We start from the raw sequence: 23,755 nt of genomic DNA, 5'->3' as shown, positions 1-23,755 counted from the left end.
TATTCCATCTATTCCATCTATTCCATCTATTCCATCTATTCCATCTATTCCATCTATTCCATCTATTCCATCTATTCCATCTATTCCATCTATTCCATCTATTCCATCTATTCCATCTATTCCATCTATTCCATCTATTCCATCTATTCCATCTATTCCATCTATTCCATCTATTCCATCTATTCCATCTATTCCATCTATTCCATCTATTCCATCTATTCCATCTATTCCATCTATTCCATCTATTCCATCTATTCCATCTATTCCATCTATTCCATCTATTCCATCTATTCCATCTATTCCATCTATTCCATCTATTCCATCTATTCCATCTATTCCATCTATTCCATCTATTCCATCTATTCCATCTATTCCATCTATTCCATCTATTCCATCTATTCCATCTATTCCATCTATTCCATCTATTCCATCTATTCCATCTATTCCATCTATTCCATCTATTCCATCTATTCCATCTATTCCATCTATTCCATCTATTCCATCTATTCCATCTATTCCATCTATTCCATCTATTCCATCTATTCCATCTATTCCATCTATTCCATCTATTCCATCTATTCCATCTATTCCATCTATTCCATCCATCCATCCATCCATCCATCCATCCATCCATCCATCCATCCATCCATCCATCCATCCATCCATCCATCCATCCATCCATCCATCCATCCATCCATCCATCCATCCATCCATCCATCCATCCATCCATCCATCCATCCATCCATCCATCCATCCATCCATCCATCCATCCATCCATCCATCCATCCATCCATCCATCCATCCATCCATCCATCCATCCATCCATCCATCCATCCATCCATCCATCCATCCATCCATCCATCCATCCATCCATCCATCCATCCATCCATCCATCCATCCATCCATCCATCCATCCATCCATCCATCCATCCATCCATCCATCCATCCATCCATCCATCCATCCATCCATCCATCCATCCATCCATCCATCCATCCATCCATCCATCCATCCATCCATCCATCCATCCATCCATCCATCCATCCATCCATCCATCCATCCATCCATCCATCCATCCATCCATCCATCCATCCATCCATCCATCCATCCATCCATCCATCCATCCATCCATCCATCCATCCATCCATCCATCCATCCATCCATCCATCCATCCATCCATCCATCCATCCATCCATCCATCCATCCATCCATCCATCCATCCATCCATCCATCCATCCATCCATCCATCCATCCATCCATCCATCCATCCATCCATCCATCCATCCATCCATCCATCCATCCATCCATCCATCCATCCATCCATCCATCCATCCATCCATCCATCCATCCATCCATCCATCCATCCATCCATCCATCCATCCATCCATCCATCCATCCATCCATCCATCCATCCATCCATCCATCCATCCATCCATCCATCCATCCATCCATCCATCCATCCATCCATCCATCCATCCATCCATCCATCCATCCACTAGACTAGACTAGACTGGAGGCTTTTATTAGAGAAAAAAATTTAAATGAAAGTGAGAAAAGTCTGATTAGTGAGATTAAATCTGTGCATTCATGCTCAAAATCTAAGTTTTCTAGTTGATCCTCTTGAAATGAGCCTCAAAGCATTTTGACAATGAGATTCACCCAGCACTGTTTCGCCTGTTTACATGCGCCTGTGTTTTGAAAACAACACAGTTTCACTCTTTACACTATCGCCTGTTCACAAAACGATTTGCAAACAAGCTGTTGCTTCAAAATAATAAAAGAGGCTAAACTGCGAATTGTCTTTGATTTTGAATTTTGATTAAACACTTCTATCGCCCATCACTAGAAACTTGTTTTAAATAAAGAAAGACACGAATTGCACTTTACAGAGGATTAGTTGGCAATTTTTTTAAATTTGTATGCAGAATTGTAAGATATCAAACTTCTGATCATGTTTTATCAATATCGACATTTAGAATTTTGGCCAGCTTTTTGGGTCAAAGACTCCTATGTGCAGTGGGTCGTTTAATAGCGTATAAAACTCTGTACCGGGTCCGATAGTGTTGTCATCATCACAGTAGACCTCAAACACCAGTTCTTCCTGACTGGACAGGCAATGTCGCCCACTAAAACAAAGGTAGAGCCCCAAGCATAGCCGACAAGCCTATGCCCGCAGGCGGAAGCGTTCCATCACACAAACACAAACAACCACAAATGAACCTAGACACGAATGCACCGAAAAGTGTAAAGTGTCTAATAAACAAACAAACAAACAAACACAAATGAACCAATTAGAGGACAAATCTTGAACCATAAATGGTCATCAACTTAGCAGGGTTCGACCCATGGAACAAATTTCATCTTGATCTTCTACACGAGCGACGTGGTTGTTCGCGGTAGTCGACAGAAGCTTTGAACCGTAGAGTCGCAGCCGCCTCCCAACTCGTGGTATTTATAACAGGACAAACACGTACGACACCGAGCACATGCGTTTTCGTTCGGTTTGCTTTTTCATTCGACGCGTTATAGGTTCTATAATGCCGACGGACATCAAGTGTTAGCTACTATGGACCAAAAACAACTTGAATTTTTTGTATCACATTTAGCATTTGATGTCTAAAACTTGACTTTGCAGTTACTTTACAATAAAATATCCAAATGATTACGATTCATTCATTTCAATTCATATTCGATGCTTGGTCGCGCATTCTCAATTAACGTTTGATATTGTTCAGTGCCGAAATAGCAACTGATCAGTGTCTATAAAGCTCAAGCTGTTGTCTTCTTTAATCATTTCAAAATGAATAGAAAGTCCAAATTGGAAAGTTTGTACCAAATAAATTTCCCAATTAAGTTCGAAAGAATAGGCAATTTTCTGCCGATTAATTATGGAAAGTTTAGTCTAAGCACCGTCGAACAAATTCGTTGGCATTCAAACGACGAATACCACCATTGCAACATCATGAACTGACTGCTACTGATGGTAATTGAAATAACCTGACATCGTTGTCGTTATAACCCAGGCCACCAGCCGAAAACGCTTCGATCGAGAACAAAGAGCACAACCGCTCCGCTAGCGGCGACGCTCCCAGCCAAATGCCATCACGAACTCTCAACAACAAAGCGACTCGCATCTAACATGGCGATACCATGAGAAACCCGTTCACTCATTGACTAATCACTGCACGATCATATCTTTCTATTGCGGAGTGCAAACATCCCCCCCCCCGTCCGACGTTCGTCGGTTCCTTCGTTTCATAACAGAAGCTACTATAAAAAAATTGGTACGATTTTTTATGTTACTTTAGGTTCGACAGTAGGACCCAACAATGGAGACACTCCGATTAACACAGCTCAGCAGAGGTAGACAGGTGGCCCAGCCCAGGGGGAAACCACCAAAGTTGACCCAATTAGCTTCACCACCACCGACCAACGGACCGGGTGTGTTTAATCCACCTTGATCTGTGTGTTGAACGGAACACGATGACCACTTTCAAAACGGCAATCGACGTAAGATCTCTTTCGATTCCTCGTTTTTTATTTTTTTTTTGTTTTCTTTCGCGCACACTCACACGCACGATCTTACTACAGTTGTTGTTGAAGTGTCCAAAAAAGAAAATTAAGCGGTCTTTAGCGGAACCGAATTCCAGGCACAGCAGAGCGTAGTGCAGGCCGGGCCAAACCGAAAAAAAAAACAGGTCCGCGCAAAACTGGACACACTCGGAATAAGTGACAGCAGAATGCGGTTTGCGTCGCGATCGGTTCAATGCTGTTTGAGTAATGACTTTGGCGTTTTTTTTTGTTCAAGCCAGCGAGTCAGCGAGCATTGTTTATGTTCTTGTTTGTGGTTCAAAGTTAAACTCGTTTCAAGGTGCAGGCAATTAGGGTTAAATGCCTTACTAGCTGTACTGTTTTGATTTTAGTTAAGCCACAAATTTACAGCTTTATCAGTTTCCGAAAAAGAAAAAACAATTTTTTTAAGTTGATGAAGCAACATAAATCCAGATGCACCATCCGGAACGAGATCCAGCGAAACTCGGTTCGTCCAGTTTTGGTGCTTCCACTTGAAAACACAGTTCTAATGGCTTTTTTTCGTATAAATTTTTATTATCACACAAACAAGCACCCATATAAATACACATTCTAAAACGGTGAAGCATGAGATGATTCCACCAGCTGACCAAAAGTTGTCGGTAGTCGGACGGTGCAGTCGAGTCACAAAAACGACGACTCGACCAGGGCACTCGAAATCCCCGGCCCGGTCCGGCCAGCAGCCTATGAAGACCATAAAAAATAGCATTCATTGGTTTCAATTAGTCCCAATCTAACGGCTCTGACACACAGCGGATGTACAGTTAGCGCTCGTGGCAACACGAAGTGCATGTATTTGGGAGAATGTATTTGAAAAGAGGTGCACCGGGGACGGGGAAAGGTCAGCGGGATTTCGCACGGATGCGGCCCTAATCAAGTGGAAAATTACTCGGTATTTTATTATTATGGCGACGCCAAAAAGTTGTGGTAATGAAGCTGGCTGGTACTGCTGCTGCTGCCATGGGAGGCATGTGCTTGGCTGCCGGCTCAGTTTAGCTCAGTCAGAACGGGATGTTCTGCGCTAATTACGTATTCAATCAATCCTACGACACTTCATTAACCATTCCTTTTAACTAAATAGACCGTAATATCAAATGAATTCACTCTAATAAGATAAATATAAAATGAAAATTTTGTTTTGATGTGGCAGACAGGCATTCTTCTAAACTCTCCCCAAATTTGAATTTCAATGTTTGGATTGAAAATTAATTCTAGCATACCATTTGAAAACATACGAAACACTCATCATTCATGTTTACCATATGGAAACATTCTAGAGCGGAGAGCTCTACGCTGGATGCTTGCTGGAATCAACCAAACCAGACCATTCGAGACCGGTGACATTAAAATGCACTTTCCAAATGTGCCAGCGACCGTTCAACAAGCATCAGCAGCCACCGTCTTTCTCATGGAATGTGACAAACGAATATAAATAGCAGCTTTTCTAACTCCCTTGAACCAGCCGTACTCAAGCGACCGACAGGGCAGCAAGCAGAAAATGAAGAAATATTGTATCCCACCGTTTGGTTGTTACGTGGCTTACGGTATCATGACAAGTTTTACGATCGACCTCGCGCTTTGCATACACTCAGCCGAGTCGATCAAACCTTTGTCTAATTTCCATAACATTATAAAATCTAAGTTCGACCGGCCGTCCGGCGACGACGGCGTCAAAGCTTCTGTTATGAATGATGCATCCTCCTCTACTCGCTTGGCGAATACAAACACACAGACCAACACGGACGAAGGCCAATCGGATCACGATCACCACTTGGGACGGCACCCAGTGTAGAGACTGTCGAACCAGATGACAATTTACAAACTCCGCTTCTCTAGCGTCGGTAGCGTCGTCGTCGTCTTCTTCTTCGCCATCGTCATAGAGTAAAAGAATCCATTTTTTCCATATATTTTTTGTACGTAATAAATTTATTGTTCGCGCTTTTGCATAGTAGAGCACAATCCTAGAGCGCGGTCGGTGGCGTGGAAGGGAAACGAACGATAGCTATCGTGCGCACACACAGAAGGAAGATGATGGAAATGACGGCCGCCGCTTTGTTGGTCGGCTCGGATCGGAACAGCAGCACACGTGCGGCCCAGCCGCCACTACTTTGGTCTACTCTACTACTGTGGTACTCTGGTCGGGTCGACGAAGCAAATTGATTATTTTAACATAACTTAACAGCAAACAACAAAACACAAAAAAAAAATACATCTATATTTATATATCACTCCAACAACAACGGTATTAGTGTGATACTTTTGCTAACGCTCTAGAGGGTTGGTTGTGTGTGAAGAAGCGACCAAAAACAAAATAACTCGATCACCGTCAAGCGACGACGAGTGGAGGGGCTGCTGCTTATACTGGAACGGATTAACTATGAGCTTGACGAGCTGCTGCAGAAGAATGTTACCCCTTTGAGTGCATAAATTAGCGTTTGATCTCTCAGCTTAGGAAATTGCTTCAGTCAGCGACAGACAGAGAAATATTTGCCCCGTTTAAGGATTTTTGCCCCGTTTAAGGATTTTAGCGTGAAGCTCAAGGGCAACGTACTTCTGACTAAGGATTTCAGCAAGCAGAAAGGGGGAAAGTCGCTAAATAATTTCTATACAGTACAATAATATCACTGTACTAGCAACAGCCTATTCTCTATTCCGGTGGATCTTAATCTAGTTGTTTGCCCGTTTGATTTTACCGGGCCGCCAGAAAAAGGAATACACACCATCCTCTTTCGATCGAAAAATCTGAGAGGTTGTGCACAAGACACGACTGCATAGGTGACGTAGGACTACGTAAGTCTCTTTGTAACGATAGTAGGATGTATCCATGTATGTAATAATACGATTCTTCATGAATGCAGCCTACATACGCGAACAAGAAAGCGACCAACATAGCTCTTGCCATCTCAAGTCCCTACCTAGCGCCTCCACGTGGCCATACCCGGTAATGCTCTATTGAGTAGCTAAGCTAGGTGGTGCGATGCTGCGTGGTTCCCGGCTGCCTGATTTAAAAACTGCGTTTTTGGGCAGACGGCTAAGCCACATGGCCATGTAAGCCTAATATAGGGGATTGTCCCCTGTTGTGAAACGGCTCCGGTTGTGAAACACCCATCGTTTTTGACGTGTTTATTAAACTAGCACTCCCAAATTACTACTAACGACTCGTCTCATTGTACTCTACCATTTGAGCAAACAACAATCAAGATACAGCTTTTAGAATGTTTTGTAGGAAATGTGTTCGAAAAAGATGCCCGAAAAAGTTTTTTAGAATATTTTGGGATTGATATTTTTGTCTATCGAATAAAATAAGAAAAGGTAGTATAACATATAACCCGGTTGCGAAACAGTGAAGTTCTCCGGTTATGAAAAATTCAGAAAAACGATTATTCAATACTTTAATGATCACAAACATTTTCAACACACTTTTCAGGCACATGAGAGCCAAATCCGCATATTTGAGATCTCGAACTTCCTGTTTTTACATACATTGATCACAATTTAGATTCAAATGATTAAATTAACCCTTAAATGCGCACGCTGTAAAAATTCATTTAAAAAGAAAACTTATTTATCAAAAGGCGGTAAACATAATTTACTTTGGGGATGTTTTTCACTATGTTGTTTTAAAGCAACATTGCGCATTTAAGGGTTAAGAAACTAATAAATTACTTTGTATTTAAGGTGTTTTCCGTTAATAAATGAATGTAATATTTTATTTTCATTTCATATTTCTTTATTTTCTTTTTTATTTTTACTTTCTTTTATAGATTTTTCGTGGTGTTTCACAACCGGGGACACTTTTTTTGGTCAAAAAATCCTATGTCTCCCAATTTCGCTATAGCTTTTTTATTTCAAGCAAAAAATATACGCTGTCTTTAGCAAAAACATACGTAAGTCTTCAATCTTTCAAATGCTTTAAAAAGATTTGGAATTAAATAATCCGTTCAAAAGCTATCACCAAAAAACCTGAATTAATCCACCTAGTGGCGTGACCTGGCCTTTCTACTAGATTTTTTAATTCTTAGTATCTGAATATGTATCTATAATTAAGGTTAGCTATATTTTTAAACTTAAATTTACTGCGAGCAACTATTGTATTTTCCTTGCACCTGGATATCAGAATGAAGAATTAAATCATTGGATATTAGATGCACGATCAAATGACGCAATTATAATTCACTCGACGGATTGCTGGTGAGATTGTTCTATTTTTGCACATATAGGCTCCATTTCATTTTATTTTTACGCTTATATATTCATATCGTATATTACTGGGTATATGAACACCTATGAAGATTGCGTGAGTTTTTACGCATCCTTGTAAAGTAGGTGTTCAACTAACATACCCAATTCGACAATCGTAAGGACATGGCCGGGTGTATGATGTAGGGTACGGGAGGGTATTCCCATCACGCTACTCATTTCGGCATACATTACCTTTTTTGGCTACACTTTCCCAAATAAAAACTTTGCCGCTCTATAACAATACTGAAACGAATATAGCACTCATAGGCTTTAATGTGTTTTAACTATTTTCATAATAATGTAAGTTGTTTGCTTAATTTTATTCAATAAACATTAAAATCACTGTTTTTCCACTAGCACGTAACCAGGCTGAAAAAACAAGCAGCAATCGCTTACGCGTATCCGCTGTTGATGATGGTTTGGAAAACACAATTATGATCACGTTTACTTATTCTAGAAACTAAACAGCTGTGAATATGCTATCACAGAACAATTCTACTTCTTTTTATCACGGAAGAACACAAAAATTCCCCTCTGATATAAAAATATAAATCAATTTTCATTCACTAGCCGTTAGCAGCATTTTGTTTTTAATTCCAGCTTATGGTACGTTATTTACACTACTACCAATATATGTACTGACATATCTGGTATTTGAGTGACAACTGGCGCTAGTGTATAGGAACGATTCAGTGATACACTAGCGCCAGCAGCAAGCTGTTGTCACTGCAAAACTAATTACCTTCAATGAGCCCGGAATGTAGGCAATAGCGAGAAGTTATCCATCGGTCTCTCTTTTCGGGTCTCTTTTGATCTGTTTTTCTGTTTCTGTTTCGACCTGTTGGATTTAAAAAACACAGGCACCACTATAGAAAATTAGCTCAATTTAGCCGCAGCGACTTCATCATTTCTCGCGACTATAACACAAATTCAGAAGCGTTTTATTAAGACCAAAATACACGCCGATATTCAGCAAATATTATTCTATCAACTGGTATAAAAATCTTGTCCCGAATAAATATAGTTTCTACGCAGTTCCTGAATATTGTTCAGGCTACCGCTTAATGGGCTGGAAATACCCATCCGCACCCTATCTCTAGTATAGACTGGATTTGATTGTATAGACTGGATTGATTTACTGGACAGCGACAATGTGGATTGGATAGCCGACCGTTTTTGTGAAATTATTCGTTCATGGCTTAGTGACAATTTGCCAGTTGTTAGACAGCCACACTCCCCTGCGTGGAGTAACCATCGTTTGAGAGTACTGAAACGGAAGCGAAACGCATGCTTGCGCAAGTCGTTGTCGTTGGAAATCTGTTGCAACAAAAAATGATTTTAAAAGTTCTAGCGATGAATACCGTAGGTTAAATTACAGTCTTTACAAATCATATGTTTTGAAAATCCAAACAGATTTGCGCAGGAATCCGATTTTTTTTGAAATTTTGTAAATTGAAAACGAAAATGCCGCTCAACTACTACTGATGTGTACCTCGATGATGAGGAATCATGCTCGGAATTTGCTGCGTGTGAGCTTTTCGCAAGGTTTTTTTCCTCGGTATTCGCCGCTGAGCCTTCTTCAGATGAAAGTGCTTTGCGTGCTGCTGAAAACGTTCCTGCTGACCTTATTGATCTTGATATTGTTGAAATTACACCACAAATGATTACTACTGCTGCTAAAAAATTGAAATGTCGAATACGACCGGATGCCCGGATTTGACCGAATTGCTGGCCCGGATTTGACCGAATTGGTCACCTTACACTGCTAACCAAAATTTTGCGCTTGGGTGCTACTCAGAGGTTTGTCACGTGGCTGAAATGATTCCTGTGTGATAGAGTTTTACAAGTCAAGCTTGGATCGGATTTATCATCTGCATTTACAAACGAATCTGGTGTACCGCAGGGTAGCATTCTTGACCCACTTCTTTTTATTATATTTTTCAACGATTCAGCTCATGCCATAGACAATGGATGTCGACTTGTATACGCCGATGACTTCAAAATCTACTTGCAGATGATGACGGAGAAAAGGCAGACAATTTGTGTCTAAAAATAACTCGAACGCTTAATAAGGAAGTAGTAGAGGTTTCTTTTTATCGAGCTAGCTGTTGTTCAAAGTTTTACCAATATCTGCGATCCATAGCGCCTACGGGAAAAGTTGATTATAATCCCTTGGTTCGACCCGCGAATCCCTTCTTCTTCTTCTTCTTCAGCATACAGCCGAGGTGGCTCGTGCTGTTTCAAGCACTCGTCTCCATTCAACTCGGTCTTGGGCCACTCGTCGCCAATTTCCTAGTCGTCTCAGAAGTCGCAAATCGCTTTCGACCTGGTCGAACCATCGTGCACGTTGGGCCCCCCTGTTCCTGGTGCCGGTGGGGTCGTTGAAGAGGACTATTTTCGTCGCACTGACGTCCGGCATCCATGCGACGTGTCCGGCCCACCGTAGCCTGCTAACTTTCGCTAGATGTACGAGGAGTGCCTGTAGCTCGTGATTCATACGCCTCCGCCACTCTTCGCTTTCAGTTTGTACTCCGCCAAATATCGTCCGCAGCACTTTCTGTTCGAACACGGCAAGGGCGCATATGTCCTCCGTGAGCAGCGTCACGGCTTCAAGTCCATAAAGAACTATCGGTCTAATAAGGGTTTTGTACATTGTTAGCTTCGGGCGGCCGCGTATGCTTCTTGATCGTAGCGTTTTACGAAGGGCAAAGTAGGCCCGATTTCCCGTTTGGATGCGCCGCTGGATCTCCTTACTAGTGTTGTTGTCCGCGGTCACCAGCGACCCCAAATACACGAACTCCAGTACCGCTTCTAGTTCGTCGCCGTCAACGGTCACCGTCCGTGGGAGACGCTCGCTTGTTTCCTTTGAGCCTCTTCCTTTCATGTATTTGGTCTTTGACGCATTTATTTTTAGCCAAATTCTCCTAGACTCCGCCTTCAGTCGGGCGTAGATTGCCTCCGCCGTCGCAAAGTTCCTGGCTGTGATATCGAAGTCATCTGCAAAGCCCAGAAGTTGGCTACTCTTGGTAAAAATCGTGCCTCTCGTTTCGATGCCCGCTCGTCGGATCACCCCCTCAAGAGCGATGTTGAACAGCATGCAGGATAAACCCTCACCTTGTCTCAACCCTCGCCGCGTCTCGAAGGGACTGGAGAGTGTCCCAGAGAGTTGCGCACGAAACACATCACTCGATCCAATGTAGCTCTGATCAGTCGCGTCAGTTTGTCCGGAAAACCGTGTTCGTGCATTATCTGCCATAGCTTGTCTCGATCGACTGTATCGTATGCTGCTTTGAAATCAATAAAGATGTGATCCGTGGGCACGTTGTACTCCCGACATTTCTGCAAGATCCCACCTGATAATTCCCTACGAAACCTTGTGCTATCGGTGACAGCCGGCGTAACAGGTTCTGGGAGAGTACCTTGTAGGCGGCGTTTACCAGCGTAATACCGCGATAGCTGCATCCGTCTAACCGATCACCCTTTTTGTAGATGGGACAAACCACTCCTTCCATCCATTCCTCCGGTAGCTTTTCCTCCTCTCAAATCCTCGAAATAACCCAGTGTAGAGCCTTTGCTAGCGTTTCTCCGCCGTGTTTATAAAGCTCTGCCGGTAGGCGGTCCTTCCCAGCGGCTTTGTTGGTGTTCAGCAGCCTGATTTCTCGTTTGACTTCTTGGAGATCAGGTGCTAGGACAATACTATCTTCCATGGGCGCTCCTAGGTTAATTTCCGTTCCGCCTCCTTCTGCTACATCGCCATTGAGGTGTTTATCGAACAACTGCTTCCACCTGTCGACCACCTCGCGCTCGTTTGTAATTAGATTCCCTCCCTCGTCCCTACACATGTCAGGTTTCGGTGTGTAGCCCTTCCGAGTTTGGTTCACCTTCTCATAAAACTTGCGCGTGTCATTAGCTCGGAATAGCTGTTCTAATTCTTCACGATCTTTGTCTTCCTTTTGGCGCTTTTTTCTTCTCAGGATCGTGGTCAACTGATTCCTAGCTCGTCGGTACTTGGCCAGTTTCTCTCTAGTGGCAATACTTAGATAATTTTTCCAAGCAGTTTTTCCCCTCCACCGCTTGTTGGTATTCCTCATCAAACTAATCGGTTTGTGTATTTCGAGGCTCTATACCTAGTGCCGATGGCCGGGCGTATTCTGCCCCAACCGTCAACCGAGGTTTGAAGCACCTAACTCCGCGGAAGAAGGCAGTGCCTCATTCAGTATTCGCGCGTAGTTCTCCGGCAGCTTGCGGGTTATCTAGTTGCCTGATGTTCAACCGAGGAGGGCGGCTTTGACGTGTCCGGTATACGGTGGACAGCTTTACTGCTACTAGGTCAGTCCTTCTGGAACACCCAATTTTGGTGGGCTTTGGGGAACAGTCGTTAAATGCATAAAGAAACCAACGTCAAAAGGATGTTAATGTCAATGCATATCTGAGTATTTATTTTTAACTCAACTTTATCTTAGGATCGGGAAATAAGTCAAACCTATTCTGTTTTTGTTTTCGAACCGAAAAACAAAGGGACTGTCCTGAAAAAAGGTTAAAAGTGCGTATTGTGAATCAAACATAGTGAAAAATGATTTATTTAATCTTTGTCGAATAATTAGAAAAGAGAAAGTTTTTGACATTTTTAGATATAGCCGAGCCTCTTTGCTTTTTAGATAGACAGTCGTAATACAAACAAAATTATATACCTTGTTGGTGATAATTCAAGAAACATTCTCAAGTCAATAACCTCCCTACTGGTTTTAACTCTCGTAACATTTAGAGTACCCTCCAATCACAATTGCGTCAAAGTTCAATTAGTTTCATAAGGCCCAATAAACCGATGAAGTCGCCGGCACACTAGACTGAGTCTGAGCGAGCATTCCCAGCAGGGTGTGCAATCCCCGGTCGTCTTCGTCGTCTGTCGTGGGAGCAAAGCGAGCACGGAATGCAGCGATGACACCAATCCTATAACCTACTCATTTAATTAGTAGGCATCGATGGGTTCGTTAGTAACCCATTGAGCACAATATACGCGAACGCTGCTCTTCTCCCACATGCAGTTAGCTATGGCGGCGTCAAAAGCCACACATAACTTAGGCCGTTCCGTCGCGTCGCGTTGAATTTCCGTCGTTGCAATCCTATCGGCCATCGCTTGACGGCGCGCCGGTCCTTATAGTGTGGTTTGAGGTTGCGCCGCGAAAGGGTTGGTCTATCCGAGTCCGAGCAGTAGCAGCAACAGCATCAGCTGCCAGCCAGTAGTAGCTTTTGCAAGGAATGACAAACATCAATTGGAAATCGATTAATCGAACGACCTGCGGTCTAGCGTCATCAGCCAATATGTTGCATGAGAAAGCAAAAGAAAACAAAATAATTGCAAATAAAACATTTGAGAATGGCAGATTTATCATTGTTTACAATGGTTATGGCTATGGCTCGGGTGCCGCGCGGTTGGCTGTCATTGCACCAACTTATTTACAGTCGGCCGCGTGTGCTTCTACATACACTCTCTCTGTCTCACTCGGTCTCGAAGTGCTATTGTGGCGATAATGGAATGGCACGGCAGATAATTCCCAACCGAATTTGACCGCTCGACGTTGATAGAGTCGAATTCGAGTTTTCTTTCCGTGTAATCATCGTGCCGCACTGGGCACTGAATGTAGGAATAATTTTTCGACTATAGTTCGAGTTGCCACTTCGTCGATCGGATGCTTCCCGGTTTTGGCAGGCGGCTCATGCACAGCATGTGTATGGTATTTATGCATGTATGTATGAACGAGCCTAAATTAAATAAACACTGAGCGTGTGATTTGTATGTGGAAAAATATTATTGCTACAGCGAGTGGCTGGGCCGCACCGCTTGGCTAACAACCTGTCCTTCGGAATCTGCCTTCATGTGCGCGAATCTAACGACGATGAATCGTGGCATTTTCGGCTCGATCCTCTCCCGTCTCCCGCTCTTCGCCTGCTACCAGCGCGCAGCCAGCCAGCCAGCGGGAAGGTGAAAGGTGAGCCTGATACTGACTGGCTGCCGAGCGTGCCATCTTCAATCTGCCAGCCTCCGTCCGTCCGGCCGTCCGTTCGGCGGTCGATGTATATTCTGTATTCGCTAGTTTACTGCGCAAAGTTTGTTAATAAATGTGATCCCTTCTGACCTTTTCAATATGTATGTAGTAATCGCATTATTTGCTGTGCGGAAAACAACGGCAAACGTAATTGAGCTAAATAACATCTCGGATAGCATTTGCATGATTGGATGGTTTTGATGGTTTTGGACGGTAGCAGAATAGTGGCATTCAAGACAAAGGTCGTGTTTCATACGTGTCCGTTGAGTTGCTAATTGTAGATCTTACGGTTTATGACCTCCGGAACGATTGGAACGATCCACCGGAAGTATTCAACCAAACAAGAACAGTATCGCTATTTATTATGTACCAATAACAAACGAAAAGTGTTAAACATACAATTAAGCACGTTCACTTATCAACAACATGTAATCTAGCACAATAATACGCCATTATGAAACTCCCATCACAAAGGAATGACATCGATTCGATGGAAAACTGGTTTATATTTTGGACGATTAAACGGACAAAAAACCGAACCGAACACGCAAACACTTGTTTAAAATCGACAAACTCTCGATGTTCCGTTCCGTTACAAAAGGGACGGAAAACGTATCGCTCTCTCAACAAAACCTATCGACCGACAAATCACATACAACTGCTGCCTCCGGCAGAATCGACAAAGTGCATGAAAATTTAATATCCACAAAATCGTTGCCGTTGGTCTCACGATCCTCACACCGGGGCCGGTGCTAGCTGGATTGGATTACTGTGGCGTCACAGCTAAAAAAATAATAATAACGATAATACCCAAAGCACCTCTCGTCGTCGTCGTCGTCGTGCTGTTTTGGGTGTTTGGAACACTACTTGACAGACCATGTTTAAAAAGCAACAACAAAAAGGTTGACGTGACGTGACGCAGTGGAACGAAACTGCAACTCACTGTGGAGTGGACGAGTGGATGGACGAACGAAACCGTGTTTGACATTGAAATGAGCCTATTTAGATTCAGCTGAAGGGCTCTGATTCGATTGAGAGAATGGTTCGCGCTATTTATGACTATCGAATTCAAACGAATAGAAACGCGCGCCACCAGTTCGGTTCAGTTCAGACGGGGTGCAAAACGGTAGTGTTTTTGTGTTTTGAAGCACCGATGATTTCAATTCCAGAGGCTGTCTGGATTGGACTGCCAATATTGATTCGAGTTCAGTTGAATGATTTTCGGGTCGGTATAAAACAGGTAGCGCTTCAAACCTTTCAAATGGTAGTAACGATGCCAATGAATGGAGAGTTTACTTTCCGCTGATCTTGACAGTCGAACTGATTGGAATGTCTCGAGTGTTTGAGACAAATTATGTTTAAATCCAATGCAAAATTAATATTGTTGAGAGCTGCTTTGCAAATCCTTCTACTCCGTCAAAAGTGTAACCAACTTTACTTTCGTGTCGTGCAGAATGATTCAATAATTAAAAAATGCGGCGGGAATGGTCGAAAATTCTTCACAGTTTTGGGCGGAAAACCGAGACACTTGACTGAGATACTTTTTCCCAAATTTTAAATTTTTTTTGAAAGTAGCTACCAACCAGCACTTCGTTCCATTTGAAAGGTATGTCCTTCTTCAGTCGTTTTGATTACTTACTTTACCTACGCCGAACGAATTATCGTCGCAGTACTGTCGGTCCTGGGCTACTATTCTCCAATCCCCTCGAACACCAGCAGAATCATCTTCGACAGAGTACATCCATCGGGTGCGATGACTGCCTCGAAGTCTACGACCTCTTCTTAGTTCTTTGCTGAAAATAGTTTTAGCTATTATCCTCCGGGACGATTAGCGTTCTGTAGAGCACCAGTTTGTGCGAATTTGCAAACTACGGGAGCTCTGGCTACGTAATCCATAGAATGGCCGATTTACAGCTGCAATTCGTCGATTTACTACGCGGCTTACATCGTTGGTACTCGTCACTAGCGTACCAAGGTATATGAACTCCCCCAATACTTCTTTCTTATCGTTCCCCCCTTATCGTTCATTTCGTGATAATACTCCTGTTCCTTTCCATTTTTGTTCTTCGTTTTGCACCATCCAATCAATATTGAAGAGTAGGATAGACGGTCATCCCCGCAGTTCAGTTTATCCAAACTCCAAACGAAAGCAGCTGAGATCTCATCCGCTATTCTGAGGCATGATTTCGACTCATCCAGTGTCGCACCAATAAGCTTAACAAATTTCATCGGAAAACCTTGCTCTAGCATTATCTGCCACAGCTCATTTCGATTGACGATTAAATTTGATTAAAGTCTACAAAAATGTGATGAGTCTGCAAGTTGAACTCCCGGAACTTTTTATTAAAGGTGGAGGAGCGTCTGGTGAGGAAGAATGGTAGACTGGATGATATCGCAAAACTTCGATTTGTAGTAGTAGTAGGGGAAAGGCACCATCATTTCAAGGACGTGCCAGTGTATGTAGGTAGAATTACAGTTGATCCAAATTTGATTATCAAATGAATTTCACACTAATGCTGTTACAGAAGGGCCAAACGGGATTGGGCGGACCCGCAAGCAGAGGCACTTGTGCGCATTCCGGGGTTATGAGTCGCCCTCCAGCATTAGGATCCCTCCATGTAATAATCAATTTCGCAGTACCAACTTTAACCCACGTGATGATTTGTTTGTGAGAATTGAGAACTGCCATATTTGCTTCAGACCTTAAGGATTCAGGTTGGCAAATCCACTCCATCATCCAGCCTTACACACAGGGTTGATTTGCTCTTTTTCCTTCTTTTTTGCTCTTTTGACTACAACGCATCAGCCAAACAGAATTCGAAAAAGTGATTTATAGGGCAAGTGTAGAGTTACTTATTATCTACAATATTATTGAAGAGAGTAGAGTTTAATCTGTTGTAGAACTACCTGTTATGCGCAGGATCGAAGCTACTAGAGACTCTCATAGGGTATGTTGCTACATCGTCGTAACTGCCTATTCCCGTCCTATCCAACACAAATTATTAAAAATATCAGCATATTTATGACACACAATGCAAAACTAGTTATTCTCTAATATTTTAGTTTGTTGTCTATCATACGCGATCAATCAAAGTGAGCTAAGAACTATCTAAATGATTTTTATCATTAAAGAAGTCCTACCAGCCAAATTTCCTACGTTTTTTCGTGCGACGAAGAAGACAATGCCGACTAATCGTTTTAATTTCCGTCAATCATAAATGAAAATAACTCACGCAAGACATTGTCGTTATTCTACAGCCAGGAAAACTTGCCTGACTTTCAGAAATTTTGTAGAATATCATTTGTCATGCCGTCCTACACAAATACATGCGCATTAGCTTCGTAAACATTGTTGTGATTTTTAGTTCAGACGATGAAAAATTTTGATGGACGGATTTTAAAACGGTACGACGAATTTAAGAAATAAAGTCAGTTGCGTAATTTCAATAATATGCTTTAATAGTCGCTTTTCAGTGATTTCAAAGTTCACGGATCGAAAAGTAAGTGTATTTTAGTCAAATCAACACAAGAACTTTTGGAGTATTCATTAAATCCATCCAACAAATGATGAAAATTAAAATGGCTTTACTTATTACGACGGGAATTAGAAAAAAACGCTAAATAAGCTTTTATTTCATGAAACAAATCATCATATTTCCTGTGACCCGCATGGATTTTTCCAGAACGTCGATTGCCACAAATCTCACGGAGTTTACATCATACTGCATTCAAAATATGGAAAACGGTGTTCAAACAGACACTGTTTACACAGACCTGAAGGCCTTTGACCGTGTGGACCATGATTTGCTTTTGGCCAAAGGTGGCTAACTTTGTAGACTGGTTAAGGTTATATCTAGTTAACGAGGCTAGGAAACGCACATTCGATTCCGTTTTGTAATCGATCTGTGGTATCTCACAAGGGAGCAATCTTGGACTTTTGCTCTTTTCACTATTCTTCAATGATGTATGCGCAGCACATAGGAGTATTTGAGCCGAAAAGTTGGCCAAAAGTATTGTTAATCATTTTTAATAGAGTAAGCAAGCGGTAATGAGTGGAAAATGGTATCATTAGTTCTATGAAGTAATTTTTTATTGAATTATGTTTGTATCTACCTAGTAGTGTAGTGCCACTTTTCTGCTATTGCTTTTACTGTAGTTGAAGAATGGAAATTTTTATAAAAATTGTGTGAGTAAAGGGAGGTAAGAGAGGGAGAGAGAGGCGAGAGAGAGAGGTGCGATCTTTCCTTCGTTTTCCTCCGCATGCTTCTCTCGGTCCATTATGGAATCCAGATCCAGCATGTACTTATTTTTCTTACAAAACAAGTCTTTTAACTAATAAACACGCCTATCGAATGCATTGCGTAATGAAGAGACTCAAAGCATGCGCAAATTTGATAGAAATTGAAGAAATTTGGCGAATTTTTTTTTATAATACCTAAATTTCTTGTTCAATTAGTTTATAGAGCATTCCTCTGCTGTCTCACAAGCACAATGACATAAAATTTATCTTTCAAATGCTTGGAATTTCATGATAGTATAATTTATCATAAGAAAAATGCTGCGAAATAGAATATTTCATCATTTAGTAAAAAGTTTTTATTTCATAAAGCATCAAAGATTATGATGAGAAATGGTGAGAACATAAACAAATATCACTTGAAAGTAGCAACATATTTGTGCTATTTTGCTATAATAAATACTGCTCGCTTGTCATCATTATATTCATTGAAATCTAAAGTCTATATCAACAAATAATTGTAAAATCTTTGAGTTTAAAAAGCCTTTTTACAGCTGGTCGATAGGATATTTATATAACCTTAGAAATGTGAAAGGCAACATTCTTACTTATATGAAAATATATGACCCATTTTTACTCGAATTTTGACAGCTCTGTGCAAGATGTAAACAAAACAAATGGTTCAATATTGAACGAGTTTTAATATTCCTCATTTTGGCCAGCTTTTTGGTCCAAATACTCGTCTGTGCGCAGTGTTACTTAGAAGATTCAGACTTCTGCAAGCAGATGATTCCTCAGTGTCAAGTCCACTGAAGACTGTCATCGATCGATGGCAAGTCATTGGATAGAGTCTCCGTTATCAAAGACCTCGGTGTACACCTTGGTGAAAAGCTTTGGTTCCGTGAGCGTTACTTTTACATAATTGCAATTTCAATGGAAATGTGGGATTTATATTTCGGGCCACTAACGCGTTCTTTACTACTCTCTGGTGCAATCCGTAATTGAATATATAGCTGTAGTGTGCAGCTTTTACATCTCAATCACAAATTTATTCGATACGCGCTTGAATATCTCCAATGGAGAAACACATATAATTTGCTTCCGTACCAAGACCGCTGTCGTTTGTTGAATATGGACACATTGGACATCCTTTGATCACCGAAATCGTGACCGATCTAACTCCCAATGATACTGCGATTTTCCTGCACGAAAGCATTGCTTCAATCTAGCTCATTGTAGTGTGGTCGATTTCGCTTTGAAAGAGAGTTGTAATAATTGAAACGAAGGACGTGGAATCGAAAGCTCCTTCAATATCAAGAAAAACATATAATGCCGACTCCTAATATTTAAATGATTTCTCAATTAATGTCACTACACTGTGCAGTGCGGTTTCCATAGATTTGCCGTGCTGGTATGTATGTTGATTTCCATGCAACGGAGAGCTCTTTAAAAATTCGTTGCTGATATAGTTATCGGTAATTTTCTCCGTCAACTTTAGAAGCGTTGATGTCAAACTTATTGGTCTGAAAGCCTTATGCATAGTTCTTTTTTTATCTCCGTTAGGTATGAAATCACCTTTACTATTCGCCAATTCTCCGGGATATGTCCCAAAGCGGGGGCATTATAACGTTGACCATTTTCTGTGAAATAATGGGTAGAATACCATTCGATCCTGGATAACTGTTAAGATCATTTTCAAAATTATATAAGTTTAGTCCCAGGATTATGTGAAAAATAGTGAACTTATGAACGAAAACAAGATTTAAAAACTTTCCAATTTTCTCACAAAGCTTTTTTTCGGGTTATCCAACTGGTCGCTTAATAGCGTATAAAACTCATTTATGCACTGTCCGAAGATACAAAGTAACTTGAGCGCAGCACAACCTGGACGTTCGCGCTAGTCGACAGAAACTTTAAAATATAGAGACGCACCCGCCTTCCAACCCTCGAGACCAAAGAGCTAGTGCAGTAAAGTTGTGGGCTTAAACGTCTCTCTAAGACTCGACCCCTCCCCATCGACAGACCCCGCGGCCGGCCGTCAGAGCACAGGACAGCTACGGGGTCAGTGCAAAAATCGTACTGACTCTATCTAGCAGCACCGCCTAGCCGAGACTCGAACACACGACACGAATGAATTTTCTCATCTGCTACCGAAGCACTTCATTGTAGAGTGTTCCTCCGGCATCCAACCGGTTCTGGTATCCCACTTACATCCCCTTACTAACCCTAAACCCCCGACCGACCCAATCAATCCGACATTTTTCGGAGATATTTGTGACAGCTGTGATAAATAGGGATGAATCTCAGAAACATTCATCTATTAATTATCAGAGATCCCCATACTAGCCTTATTCTTAAACAGAATAAAAGCACTTTCTGAACAATGCAATAATCACATTTGGTAAATTTTTACCCCGAGGCCGACTTGAAAACACAAAAGCATTTTGACATATACCCACATTCAGAAGTAAACGTGATGTGGTCGTTCATTTAGGCTGTGAACCATTTTGTGAAATTTTTAACTTTTTAGGTAAAATTTGACAGTTCGATGGTTATTTCTCCTCGAGTGGTTATAATCAGTTCAAAATGCGAAACACATCGAAGCTCTTTCCTCATCTGTGGCATATCTCATTGGCTCTCAGAAGCGAACCATCGAACTGCCAAAACTAACCATACTCCCGAGCAGGGTTATTTTCGGAAAACCGGAATCGAATTGTCAAATTTTACCCAAAAAGTTAAAAATTTCGCGAAATGGTTCACAGCCTTACTGATTAGTTTAAAAGCCCTACACCACGACAAGGTTCAGTTTTATCGTGGGAACTCTCCTATTTACCACAAAACTCCAATGAAAACTTTCCAATTTTCTCGCACATCGGAAATGTCCGCTTTTCCGCCTATGAATAAAATAAATAAAAGAGGGCCAAGATTACGGCCTTACGGAACATCAATTGTGGCTTAAGGGGAATTTCACATTTTCACTTAATTCGATAGCTTTTTGGCGTTACGTAAGATATGATTTATTTCATTTAATAAACGCTTTTGACGTAAGCCTATTTCATTTTGAAGAATCATTGCTGTGTTAGCAATCCTATTTGTTATTTGTGAAATTATTTTTTTGATTGAAGATATATTTAAAAACCAGAACAATGGAGTAGTTGTTTTATAGCTAGACGTTTTCTAAAGCGTTAAGTTCAGGTCCTTTGGAAGAATGATGGTTTCAGAACCTGTGAGACTTCATTCCATGTCAATCCCTACAGTAATTTCAACCACAATTGGCACAATTGCTCATTCTGATCCCACAATAAATTTTCCAAAGTTTTATACCGATTGTTCAAATCCCCTAGCAGTGGTGCTATTTCCTTTTTATCAAATTTTTGTTAAAATCGTATACTATTCTTGGGATGAAGAAAATTGATGACCAACATTTTTCTTACACGTGTTAGTAAGGGGAAAAGTAATTATAAACATGTACAAAATTCGAGTAGTCAGTTCGAAAGAAATTAACACTTTCCGACCAGTTGAGACAACGAGGCTTTGTCATTTGATTTTTTACTGAAACACAATACACAGATGACTAGTTTCCAGTATGGTTAACATTTACCATTTTACCAAAGTCAAGTTTCCAAAATATATCATTTTTGATAGGAATCGATTCACAGTCAAACTTCTGATCGATCAACGTATAAGTCCTGTGATTTACGTCTAGAAATCCACCAGTAGTAAAGATCGCATTTTTAGATTTCAAATATATTAGCTGTCTTGCTAGTCTGAGTATCTTCTTAGACAAGCACAGCAAAACTGTCGAATCGATGCTTCAATCCGACCGCTTTTCCCCCACTAAATGAAACAGACTACAATTGACTCATGAACCCAGCATCCCACCGTTATCTACGCCGAAGCAACATTATGTCAATTCATCCAAAAATAGCTTTCCCCGCTCGATAATTCTTAACTTCTCGTCGGTACAGAAACAGCGGCAGGCAGAGGCGCATCGTGATTCGTGCAGAACCTCACCTATATATTTTACCAGCAAAGTAGAACACTCTGCCATAACCAGCTAGCTAGGCTAGCCAGCCAACCAGCCAGCCTGCAGAACCGTTCGGTCGAGCATCGTTCTAACCTGCAAGCAGGCAGGCAGGCAGGCAAAGCAAGCAAGCAGGCACAGGCAGGACAATCAGACAGGGAGACCTTGAAAACATATTGCTGCCTATCTGCTGGCTTGCGTGCCTGATGCGGTGCGGCGGCTACTACCAGCCGGAGCTGCTGCTGCTTCCAATCGCTGGAGCTGTCAATAAATTGCTCAGGCTGATGCCGACCGAAGTGGTTGGTGTGTGGTAAAATTGAACGCACACAAGCAGGCAGTTCAGACAACAGCCAGCCAGTCAGCCGCACAAAAACAGCAGCAGCAAGGCAGAAAAATACTTCAAACCAAAACAGGGGAGCAAAACAATACACTCGTGTGAAATAAACAAAAAATCTAACCAAACCAACTTCGAAGAAACCCGCATCGTAATGCGATTCTTTTGGTTGGATTTTTCGTCGAGAACTTTTTTTTTGTCACTTCGATGATGGTAGCGGAATTTGTTTTCTTTTCTGCAGTTTATTTGACAGTCGCTTGACAGTCGACTGTGACAGACGGTTACACAATTGAGGGAAAGATCTCAAGTTACATTGTTTAGAAAAAAAAAGTAGAAAAATAGTTGTGCACTAACCGGAAAATACATTCCCTGGGGATGTAAAAAGTATGCTCCTGAGCCCCACAGTTTGAAGCCTTTTCGGTAATCCTTTGCCTGGAAGAAAATGCTGCCTGCAGCTGGAATCGGCAATTGATGGTGGCCGAAAAATCCGTACTTTTTTCTTCACTGAAACGGTTTATTTCTTGCTTCTCGGGTGCAGGAAATCTTCACTCACTCACTATTTTGACACTTTTATGTAAACACAAAATCACAAAATTCTGCACTGCCTCGAACTTCTTTTTCGCTTGCCACTCTGAACAGGGCCTTCGGTCGGAACACTGAATCTAGTTTAACTTTCCGTCGGTAGCAGAATTTAGTCGGATGCGGCCGCTTCTGCTGTTGTCGTTTCGATGAATAAACTCACACAACAGATCCTGCGTGTGCAAATCTTCTGCTCCGGTACTGTCGCAGCTTCTTTACGGATCTCTTCCTGCGATGCGGCGGCTGGGTTCGGGCCCGTTTGACAGCTACAAAATTGCGTCCCCGTCCCGGAGTGAGCGCGCACGTTTGTCGAATAGGTTCGAACTGAGTTACCACCGCCCTCGCTGCCGAGTTACCGAAAGCAGGCACGCGCGCTTCGAAACTCTCTCGCTCGTACCGATGACTCTCTCTCCCAGCAATCTTTCCACAACTTCTTATACCGACGACGTCAGGGTAGAACTCAAAATTCTATTTATCCTTTGATCCCTTTTCAAAATCGCATTTGAAAAGAACGCGCAACACACAAACACACACGCAGAGGGCTGCTTTAGAATTTTATCAGGCAGGGGGCCACCAACCACTGTTGTATTAATCGCAAACCTTCGAAACGCTGCGTTATCACACAACTGGAACCGGTTATTCTTCCTCTTATTGTCGAAAACAAATCTTCCGTAGCTGCCGACCAAACGAGATGAAAATTTGT

At 41.8% G+C, this 23,755-nt stretch overlaps 1 protein-coding gene across 1 annotated transcript in view; it reads right to left on the bottom strand.

Moving 5' to 3' along the window:
* The window catches only part of LOC128736825 (ecdysone-induced protein 74EF), a 423,088-nt gene extending 399,794 nt beyond the window's left edge, over nt 1-23,294 (bottom strand). Inside the window, exon 1 of the mRNA XM_053831318.1 lies at nt 22,828-23,294. Within this exon, the coding sequence (XP_053687293.1) occupies nt 22,828-22,839 (12 nt within the window). The 5' untranslated portion in view covers nt 22,840-23,294. The remainder of the gene's footprint in view (nt 1-22,827) is intronic.
* Between the last annotated feature and the right edge of the window lie 461 nt (nt 23,295-23,755).

The sequence above is a fragment of the Sabethes cyaneus genome, chromosome 2 (assembly GCF_943734655.1).
Source record: "Sabethes cyaneus chromosome 2, idSabCyanKW18_F2, whole genome shotgun sequence".
NCBI lineage: Eukaryota > Metazoa > Arthropoda > Insecta > Diptera > Culicidae > Sabethes > Sabethes cyaneus.
The sequence above is the reverse complement of the archived record's forward strand: the minus strand, read 5'-3'. Positions and strand labels throughout refer to the sequence as shown.